General features: G+C 40.1%; 1 protein-coding gene across 1 annotated transcript in view; it reads left to right on the plus strand.

The window, feature by feature from the left end:
* ROR1 (receptor tyrosine kinase like orphan receptor 1) overlaps nucleotides 1-9,565 on the plus strand; it is a 254,000-nt gene extending 244,435 nt beyond the window's left edge. Inside the window, exon 10 of the mRNA XM_042783341.1 lies at nucleotides 8,138-9,565. Within this exon, the coding sequence (XP_042639275.1) occupies nucleotides 8,138-9,565 (1,428 nt within the window). The remainder of the gene's footprint in view (nucleotides 1-8,137) is intronic.
* Nucleotides 9,566-10,791: the final 1,226 nt, after the last annotated feature.

Consider the following 10,791-nt stretch of genomic DNA (forward strand, 5'->3'; position numbering starts at 1 on the left):
CAGGCTCTATTTTGTATATGGACTAGTTGGTATACAGTATATATAGTATGAGTTGACTGACATATGCAACCTGCTGTTAAACTATATCTCAAAAGATTGGCTGTACATGAAGATAGAACACAGCTGATGAAATGGCTCCCGCTCTAGAGAGAGTTATATTTTAAAATCTTGACTCTCAGTGAGACAGTAGCCATGCAAAGTATAAACCCAGTGAGTGTCAGTAAGCGGTTCTTGGATTTCTCTCTAGCTGGCATTTCCAAAGCATCTTCTCAACCAGAGTGTTATTTTCTCTGCCTGTGTGAGTCAGAATTGCTCCATCAGGTTCTTCAGACACACTGTGCTCACTTATTATGCAAAGAGCAGAGCTACAGATCACTGAGTGATTGTCTGATCCAGAAAGCCATATTTATTTATTCCAACATTTCTCAAAGTAGGCCTCCAGGCCAGGAGCATCTGTATCTTCTGGGAACTTGTCAGAAATGCAAAATCTCGGACCTCACCTATTGAGGCAGAGTTTTTCCTGTGAGGTCTGAGGGTGGGACCCTAGCAATTTGGATTTTAACAAGCCCTCCCCAGGGGTTCTGATGCTCACGCTAATGTAGCCAGTGCTGATCAGTCCTTGAGATTTGGAGACAAGTGAGTCCCTAAGCAATACAGATCTCAAAGAAAGCTGTGCTTTCAGAGAGAAAAAGCACTTGGTAATGTTATCCCATTACCAAAAATACCCCTCTAATTTCACATAGTGGCTGGTGGTTCAACCCACTAGCCACTCCTCGGAAAGAAGGTTGGGCAATCTACTTCCGTAGACATACCACCTCGGAAACCCAAGGCAGGGTCTCTATGAGTTGGGGGTCCAACTCAACAGCAGTGTGTTTGGGTTTTTTTTGTAATTTCAGTAGGACCTGGATCTGTGTCACCATTCCTGACAGAACTGAGAGCAAATGACACAGGGTGAAACTCATTCTTCTCCTGCAAACACTTGTGTTCTGCTAGAATCTGCTTTGTACAAATAGTCAAGGACATTGTAACAAGGAAACAGCCACCAAAAGGATATCCATCAGTCTTGGAGCACTGTCATTGTTACTAGCTGTTCACTCCTCTCTGACTCATGGTGAGCCTTTGTACAACAAAATGAAACACTGCCCAGTCCTTCATGATGGTTCCTGTTTGAATTCATTGTTGCAGCCACTATGTAATTTGAGTCTATCCCAAGCTATGGGGCTCATTTTCCTTCACTCTTTCAGACATTATTCTGTTGTGATCCATAGAGCTATCATTGGCTAATTTTTAGATTGCCAGGCCTTTCTTCCTAGTCTGTCTTGATCTAGAAGATCCACTGAAATCTGTCTGCCATTGGTGGCCATTGCCAGTATTTGAAATACCAGTGGCAGAAGCTCTCAGTCATTGTAGGAACATCAAAGCTACCACAGTATGGAAAACAGACAGGTAGTGGCTTGGGGCATTAGGGCATGAGAAAGGAATCATCCTTAAGTGACAGGGGTTGCAAGGACTAGAGGGAGAGGTTTGGGGTTGGTCGTACGAATATGAGTGCTTGTCAGTTCTCTTTAAACACCTTCTGCTGAAATTATTTTCCTATTCCACAGAGACCCCCTGGGTTCTGATTCCCTCCACCCTAACATAGCTCTACTTTTTATCCATGTGTCTACTTCAAATTGGCCTCAAAAGTAGAGTAATCATTCCCCATGCAGGTTAGAGGCTAAAAGTCACAGAGCAAGGTCCATGCTGCATACAGATGTTGGTGACCATCATAAAGTCCTCAGCTCATTTCCTATGGTAATCATTTAGGTACAGTGAGCAGGAAATAGCAGGTTAGTAGTAAGTCGTTTTGCCAGGAGGAGTCATTTCAAATACATTATCACCTAAGGGAAAAAGAGATAAAGTCTCTGAGTCTGTCTTCCTTTTTCATCTGCCACCTACATAATCACAGTTTTTAAAAACCCTACCCATGGTTCGTTGCTTTCATATCTAAAGTTAACAGATCTAAAAGGATCACACACCCCACTTACATTTCATCACTCAGGTGAAAGTCACCAACATCAGCTTGGTCTCTCTATCAGCAGTTTCGACAATGCTGTAACAGCACCAGCATCATCATCAACTATACCTTATTCCCCCTCAAAAAAGATGACTCACATCTAAAATGATCATTTTCCTTCACTGAAGAGTTCATTTAAACTCTAATACAATTTGCTCATCAAAACTTTCTAAGGAAAGAAGCACAATCAGATTTTACAACAATGTATCAATTGCATCAACTTTGATTTTTAGCCTGCCCTCTCAAATTAAGTAATTTTTAAAACTGCACTGGGGCAAATGTGTGTTTACTTTGAGAGGTAAAAATGTTAACATTTAAACTGAAAGCCTGTTTCAGTTTTAAGGTACTTAATTGCCTTACAGCATATAATAAACCGAGCCCATCTTGTCATTCAACTAATGGAGGGAGTGATAAAGAGATAGGAGCTGGGGACCCTATCCATTCCAGTTTTCCTTTGTACTTGGTTTACTTTGGCACCATGCCTCATGTGTATTTTACACTTCTTTACATTTTGTACATCCCTGTATGACAAATACTTGTCAAACAAAAACTAAACAGATTTATAACCCCTTAACTTGAAATGAGCCAAAATTGAACTGCCAAAACTTTATGACTTCATTTTCTTTCATAGTTTTCCACTACATTGGTTCAAACAGACGAACCCCACTTGAGGTCAGGCAGAGGTCATTTCACTTTCATTACGAAAATATAATTTACAATATGCCAGACCTAAACAAGTTTAGCCTAAAGGGTTTGTATAATGTAAACCATCTGTTCCTCAACAATACAGCTAATTTCCTGCCATCACCGTACAGTCTACTGACTGCTTCTTTAAGGGCTTTTATGATTTTTTAACTAGTTCAGGATTTATGTAAAATTTGAAAATGAGTCTATAGTTAAGACTCATTTGTACCAAGTAACTTGAGCATTTTTTAAATGCAAATCACTCTGCAAATTGTTCCCCTGGAACCAAGCTCCACGTAGGTTTTTTTTTTTCCCCCCCTGGGTACTTCTGTGCCTGCTGCCACACAGGTGTTTGAAGGAAAGGTTTGGGAAAATGTTCCATCTTAGATGCTTTTTGTGCTTCTTTCCAAAGCAAACGCCCCAACATGTCACCTTAATTGGCTCTGGTGAACTATCCCTTCCTACTAGAGGCTGGAGGAGAATTTGGACTGTATACTCTATGGCCGGCCAGGTATTGGTGAGATATGACAAGATACACTTAGGGTTGCAATAGATTCCCTTTCATGTGCCTGAACAGGGAAAATTGCGATTTTAGTTCCAGAGAGTAGCCACACACTGGAGGCTGACCTCATAGCCCTGGAAGGTGTCAAGCCTCAAGCTGAGCCTCCAGAGACACTGGAATTGCTGGCCAATGACTTCTCCGGTTTCAAACGGAATGGCATTGCTCAAAGCAGAAGGCCTTGCTGATCCAAGTGAAGCTCTTTTTGGTTCTCTTGAAAATTCTTGATACGTTGTCCAAGACTCTTTCTCCATTTGTAAAAAGGAAAGAGAAAAGTTCTTCTTCTAAAAGTGTCAAGACTGTACCAAAGTGCTGTCCACCTTTCCTTCTCTTCCATTCCCCAGAAGTTTGGCCTGCTGGCTTCCTTTTCCCATCTGCTACCATCCAGTCTTGCACATGGATTCTTCCCCCTCTACCTCCATCGACATCTTCCAGAATTCTGAGGCCATGTGTCTCTCAAATTCTCACATAACTTCACTCCCCAAAATAGTCATTTTTTAAGGATTTCTTTAAAAAAAAAAAAAAAAAACTAACAACTGTGGAACAATAGAAAAAGATTAATAGGAGGCAACTTCACTTTTATTTTAAATTAGAGGGTTGTATAGGAGATGCTCAAGAGCTATTCAAGAATAAATGAATCTTAATTGTTTTCATTTGTTCTACTTCCTGTATAATTTCTCTAATAATAATAATAAGGATAATTTAATGTGTCCTTACCAGGTGAAAATTACACACATACATGGTTGCATGTAATCCCTGCTACCCACCAGCCACTCCTCGGAAGGAAGGTTGGGCAATCTACTTCTGTAGTGATACTGCCTCGGAAACCCAAGGAGGGGTTGCTGTGAGTCGGGGCTGACTCGACAGCACATAACAACAACAACAAATATGTAAGCTAGATATTACTTTAGGTATATGGAAACAGGTTCAGAAAAAGTTAGGAAGTTCAGCTAGGGTCAACCAGCAAATATAGGACCCAGCCCACAGGGTAGTAAATGATTTAAAACTTATTAAGTGTTTAGAAGAGTACCTTGTACATAGTAAGAATTATGTAAATATTAACTACTATTAGTAGAAAGAAGCAGAGTCAAGTTGCAAACCCAGATTTTTATAAGTCCAAAGATCACATAGTTTGAAATACACCACATTGTCTACAGGCTAGAGTCCCTGGGTGGTACAAACAGTTAACAAGTTCAGCTGCTAACCAAAAGGTTGGTGGCTCAAGTCTGTCTACCCACAGGCACCTTGGAAGAAAGGCCTGGTGATGTACTTCTGAAAAATCAGTCTTTGAAACCCCCTAGTGAGTGCAATTATATTCATAGAGTCACCATGAGTTGGGGTCAAGTCAATGGCAACTGGTTTTTTGGTTTTGCCTATGGGTTAATCAGCAAGAAGTGGGGGAGTTGCTAACGCTTTTTTACATCCATCTAATACTCCTTAGATTTAATTCCTAATTCCCATTTTCCCTCAAAAGAAGCTTTAGTACTCAGTTCCTTACCCTTTCTATCACTGAAACCCAATAAGTAATACCCACTATGCCACATAATTTGGGTATGGATTAGATATACTAGATATAAATTAGATTCATTTACATCATTAGGAAAAGTCCTCATGGAAATCCCTATCATAATGTCATACAGGAAAAATTCAACTTAGGTAACTCTTGCCAGCAAAAGTAAAATCATTGAAGTTCTGCAAAAGGAAAAAGTAGGGTTATTCAGCTGGTTGTCTTTCTTATCTCCCACTTACTGTGCTCCCAATGGAATTATACTTGCTCCAAAAAGAATCCAGACCCAATAAGCAAAAGGAAAAAAAATAGATCATCTTACATCTACAGAAGAAATGACCTGATTCAATCAGACAGAAAGATTGGTCTTACATCTTTAAATTTTAACTATTTTCACAATTGGTAACCTATTCATATCGAAAAATTTAATGTATAAAAAAGCATGAAGTGAAAATCCTTCTGTCTCTGCCCCCTCCTCCTAGTTCCAAACTCTACATCCTCCCTAAAGCCCCAGGAAAACCAGTTGCCTCGGAGTCACCTCCAACTCCTGGTGACCCCATGTGTGTGTCAAAGGAGAACTGTGCACCAGAGGTTTTCAGTGGCTGATTCACCAGGCCTTTCTTCCAAGGATCCTCTGGCTAAACTTGAACGTCCAGCCTTTTGGTTAGTCCCTGAGTGTGTTAACTGTTTACACCCCTCAGGGACACTTTCTATCCCCAGTAACCACTGCTGTTTGTTTCCTTTCAGAGTTTCTTCATGCATATATAAGCAAATTTGAATATATTCACTAGTTTTCTCTTTCTATTTCACACAAAAGAAGTATACAACATTAACTGGTCATCTGCTTTTTATTTTTAACTTAGCAATAATCTTTTGGAGATCTTTCCATATCAGGATGTAGAAAGTTTCCTCATTTGTAATAACTATATAATATTCCATTTACTAGAGCCACCATAATTTATCAATCTCCTGTAGGTATATATTAGGTTATTCCTAAACTTTTGCTACTACAAACCATACTGTAATGAATAACAATGAATTTCAAATTTTAATTTACTGAATGTTTAAAACATTGTATTGCCAATACTTTAAGCACAAGTTAACTTTTTTATAAGACATTTCCAAATATCAATCCCATAAGACCTGCTTTAATGAATAAATAAGATCATTTTGAAATGAAAAATACTCTTTGCATAGAAGAATTAAGGTACCAAAATCCTTGATTCCATTTTGCCTTTTCATGTGGAGATTTTGCTTGCAGCATATTTACACTTATACTTAAGTTAATGGGCACTTCCCCCTGGACTTAATATAGGAAATCATCAGCTTAGAATGGAACTAATCCTCACAACACTACGTAGAGTTTAGATTCAAGAACTCTTTAGTTTGCAAGCTCTTGTTTTAAACTCAGTTTGGAGAAAGTGCAATTCAATAGGTATTTACAATATTGTCAGCTTCAGTAGGAATTCTCAGAGAAGCATTCTTTTTTTTTAGAAATAAAGATTTTCAAACACATATTATTTTAAAAATCAGTTTTATTTAAAAATATATTGCCTTTACAACTTCCCAAAAAAACAAAATCAGTACAAAACAAATGAGACTAAACATCAGGCTAGATTTCAGGTGAATTTCAAAAATAGTGAAAACACATTTACTGCCAAGATCAGATGTCACAATTTTATACTTATTTTTACTGTGAACTAGGTGCTTCCTCCTATCAGCTTTGAGGTCAATTGATAAAGAGCACACTTTTGAATCCCCACAGATATAATTTGGTACAAAGGGCAATGCCTCTGTTTAAGAAACTTACAATCTGATTGAAGGAACAAAATGTATGCATAACAAGAGCAACAATGACAAGGTAATAATAGCTAAAGGTTAAATAGCATTTACCATGTGCTACACTAAGTTCTGAGTACTGTTCAACTGTTAAAGTTCACAATTACCCTCTGAGAGAAGTACAGTTATCATCCCCATATTATAGGCTGGCGATTCAAACCCACCAGCCACTCCTCAGAAGGAAGATTGGCCAATCTACTTCCGCAGAGATACCACCACGGAAACCCAACAAGGGGTCGCTATGAGTCAAATTGACTCGACAGCAGTAAGTTTGGTTTTTATTATTATTATTATTATTATTATTATTATTATTATTATTATTATTATAGATGAGGGAATTGAGGCACAGGGTGATTAAATACTGTATCCACAGTCACAGACCTGGTAAGTGGTGAGGGCAGGATAAACTCTGATGGTTCTTGTGGCTGTGGAGACCATGTGTATAACCAGCCATCACACTGCTGCTTGTATGTAGTGGCATTCAGAAACAAAAGGACTCCAGAGAAGGAAAAGACCACTGAGGTATAAGGGAAGTTTCAGAGAAAGTAGGACCAGAAATAGGCTTTTTTGGAAAGAAACAATTAGATGAGATGGGAAGATTACATTCCGAATGGCCCATCTCTACTATGAGCACCTTGGAGGCCACTCTTTGATTTTGATTTCTCTGAATTTTAACAAAATAAATATCCCCAGAATGGGAGAACTTTGAAGAAACAAATATATTAAGCAAGAATATGTGTGCTATTTTGAGGCAGCAATGAGGAACCCTATTGAACTAAAGTAATGCTATCATATAGAAGAATAGCAAGGTTTCATGTCAGGGGGTAGGTTAGCACCATATCTCAAATAATGTGCCAGGCTAAGAATTAAGGCTGTGCCCTCTGCAGCAGTGCTTCTCAAATTTAATGTGTACCAAAATCACCTTAAAAGAAAAAAATTCACTGTAGTCTAGTTGATCCCAACTCATAGTGACCCGTCCTTAGGTTTCCAAGGTGGTATCTCTATGGAAGCACATTGCCTAATCTTCCTTCCAGGGAATGGCTGGCAAGTTTAAACCACCATCCTTCTGGTTAGCAGTCAAATGCCTTAGGCACTACACCACCAGAGCTCCCACCAAGGCGTTTTGTAAAAGGCACATTCTGATTCAGTGGATCTGAGGTGGGCCTGAGAATCTGCATTTGTAATAAGGTTTGGGTGATGCCAGTGCTGCTGGTCTAAAGACCACACTTTGAGTAGCAAGACTCTAGGCAACAGCAAGAGCCATGGCAGGGGGTGGAGGTGTTGTTGAATAGGGGAGTGATATGAAGTTGCCCATGACATCTCCAGTAGGTTGCAGCCAACAATTTTCAAGATTTCATAGCCTACATTATCTAATTTAATCTGATTTATTAGAACCCATTTCCATAGGCTCATCCCCTCCCTTCCTCTCAGAGTCCAAGATGTCTTGCCTTAAGAAATGTTTTAAACTACACTTTTCCTTTCTTTCATACAGAGTAAGGCTAAAGAACTGCCTCTTTCTGCTGTACGTTTTATGGAAGAATTGGGTGAATGTGCCTTTGGAAAAATCTATAAGGGCCATCTCTATCTCCCAGGCATGGACCATGCTCAGCTGGTTGCTATCAAGACCTTGAAAGATTATAACAACCCACAGCAATGGACAGAATTTCAACAAGAAGCCTCCCTTATGGCTGAACTGCACCACCCCAATATTGTCTGCCTTCTAGGGGCTGTCACTCAGGAACAACCTGTGTGTATGCTTTTTGAGTATATGAACCAGGGAGATCTCCACGAGTTCCTCATCATGCGATCACCACATTCCGACGTTGGCTGTAGCAGTGATGAAGATGGGACTGTAAAATCCAGCCTGGATCATGGAGATTTTCTGCACATTGCAATTCAGATTGCAGCCGGCATGGAATATCTGTCTAGTCACTTCTTTGTCCACAAGGACCTCGCAGCTCGCAATATTTTAATCGGAGAGCAACTTCACGTAAAGATTTCAGACCTCGGGCTTTCCAGAGAAATATACTCAGCTGATTACTACCGGGTGCAAAGCAAGTCTTTGCTGCCCATTCGCTGGATGCCCCCTGAAGCCATCATGTATGGCAAATTCTCTTCTGATTCAGATATCTGGTCCTTTGGGGTTGTTTTGTGGGAGATTTTCAGTTTTGGACTGCAGCCATATTATGGATTTAGTAACCAGGAAGTGATTGAAATGGTGAGAAAACGGCAGCTCTTACCATGCTCCGAAGACTGCCCTCCCAGAATGTACAGCCTAATGACAGAATGCTGGAATGAGATTCCTTCTAGGAGACCAAGATTTAAAGATATTCATGTCCGACTTCGATCTTGGGAGGGACTCTCTAGTCACACCAGCTCTACGACTCCTTCAGGGGGAAATGCCACCACGCAGACAACCTCCCTTAGTGCCAGTCCAGTGAGTAATCTCAGTAACCCCAGATACCCCAATTACATGTTCCCAAGCCAGGGTATTACACCACAGGGCCAGATCGCTGGTTTCATTGGCCCACCAATACCTCAGAACCAGCGATTCATCCCTCTCAATGGATACCCGATACCTCCTGGATATGCAGCCTTTCCAGCTGCCCACTACCAGCCGACAGGTCCCCCCAGAGTAATTCAGCACTGCCCTCCTCCCAAGAGTCGGTCCCCCAGCAGTGCCAGTGGGTCAACTAGCACAGGTCATGTGACTAGCTTACCCTCATCAGGATCCAATCAGGAAGCAAATATTCCTTTACTACCACACATGTCTATTCCAAATCATCCCAGTGGAATGGGCATAACCGTTTTTGGCAACAAATCTCAAAAACCCTACAAAATAGACTCAAAGCAGTCATCATTGCTAGGAGACTCCAATATCCATGGACACACCGAATCTATGATTTCTGCAGAACTGTAAAATGCACAACTTTTATAATTGTGGTATACAGGACAAACTAGAAAGCCGTAGAAAAGATTTATATTCAAATGTTTTTATTAAAAAGTAAGGTTCTCGTTTAGCAGACATTGCAACAGGTATCTTCTGTGAAGTTTAACTGTGTCTTAGCAAGATGGGCAGACACCACCCAGGAAAAAAAAAAAAAAAACACCGTGTGATTTACACTCCCAATGATATGGCATTGGGATTGGTACATACAGTTTCAAGTATGGAAAACTGCAAACCAATACAGAGGAAAAGAACCTTGTGATTCAATAGCAAATCAAAAAGAAAATCAATGGTGCTCTGTGTATTTGCCTTCGGTCGCAATGACTGGTCTCCCCCCAAAATGTATATATCGTTGCATTTGTCTACCTGCTGTCTTTTCTTCAGGACAGATGTTCAGGAATGATATTGATTCAATTTAGACTCTATGCATGTTTATATGGATGTGATGTTCGGAATAAATGAGGAAACTTTAGCCCAAATTTGAGGTCCCAGATGGAAGAAAATGAGCCATAAGACAAGTACACAAATTCCCTGAAGCCTTCTACAGTGGGGCTTCTTTGGGAAGGTGCAGTGTGTGCCTTTTTGTGAATCTCTTCTTCTGATCAGAAAGGCCAGTTCCACATTTTCCTTTTTCACAGTGTACTTACCCTAGCCCTTGAAATAACACAGGGCATCAGATCATAAGAAAGCCAGATGTGAAATGTTGGTTGATTGGTTCACTTTACTGCCTTAGGAATGAGACGCCAATGGAAACAGAGTCAGGAAAATGACCCCTCAGGCTAGATCAGCATCCTTAGGAGAAAAGCAAGGGTTCCTATGGAGACAGCCTCCACAGGAGTTTCCCTGGACCAATAGCATTGAAAATAGGAGTGTGGCTGCAAATGACCCCACTCACACCTTACAAGCGCCTGCTTCGGGGTTGTCCAAGACAGAGGGTTGCTTACCATCAGTGGACTTTGAGGACATAGGAAACCCTGTGATACCAATTTCTAGTTAAAGTTTCTTTCACTTTTATTTTCTGTGCTAGAAATGTTCACAGATTTTATTCCAGCCCCAAGAATTATGACAATGTATTTACATAGAATTAGTTGGTATCCAAAGATTTTGAACTCTATTTTGAGAAGTATCACAGTATTAAATAATAATGATGATAATAATAATAAATAAGTACTGAGTTCTCACATCAAAGATTACCAAAA

Source organism: Orycteropus afer, unplaced genomic scaffold (assembly GCF_000298275.1).
Source record: "Orycteropus afer afer isolate SDZICR_OR568_19922 unplaced genomic scaffold, OryAfe1.0 scaffold00016, whole genome shotgun sequence".
Lineage (NCBI taxonomy): Eukaryota > Metazoa > Chordata > Mammalia > Tubulidentata > Orycteropodidae > Orycteropus > Orycteropus afer.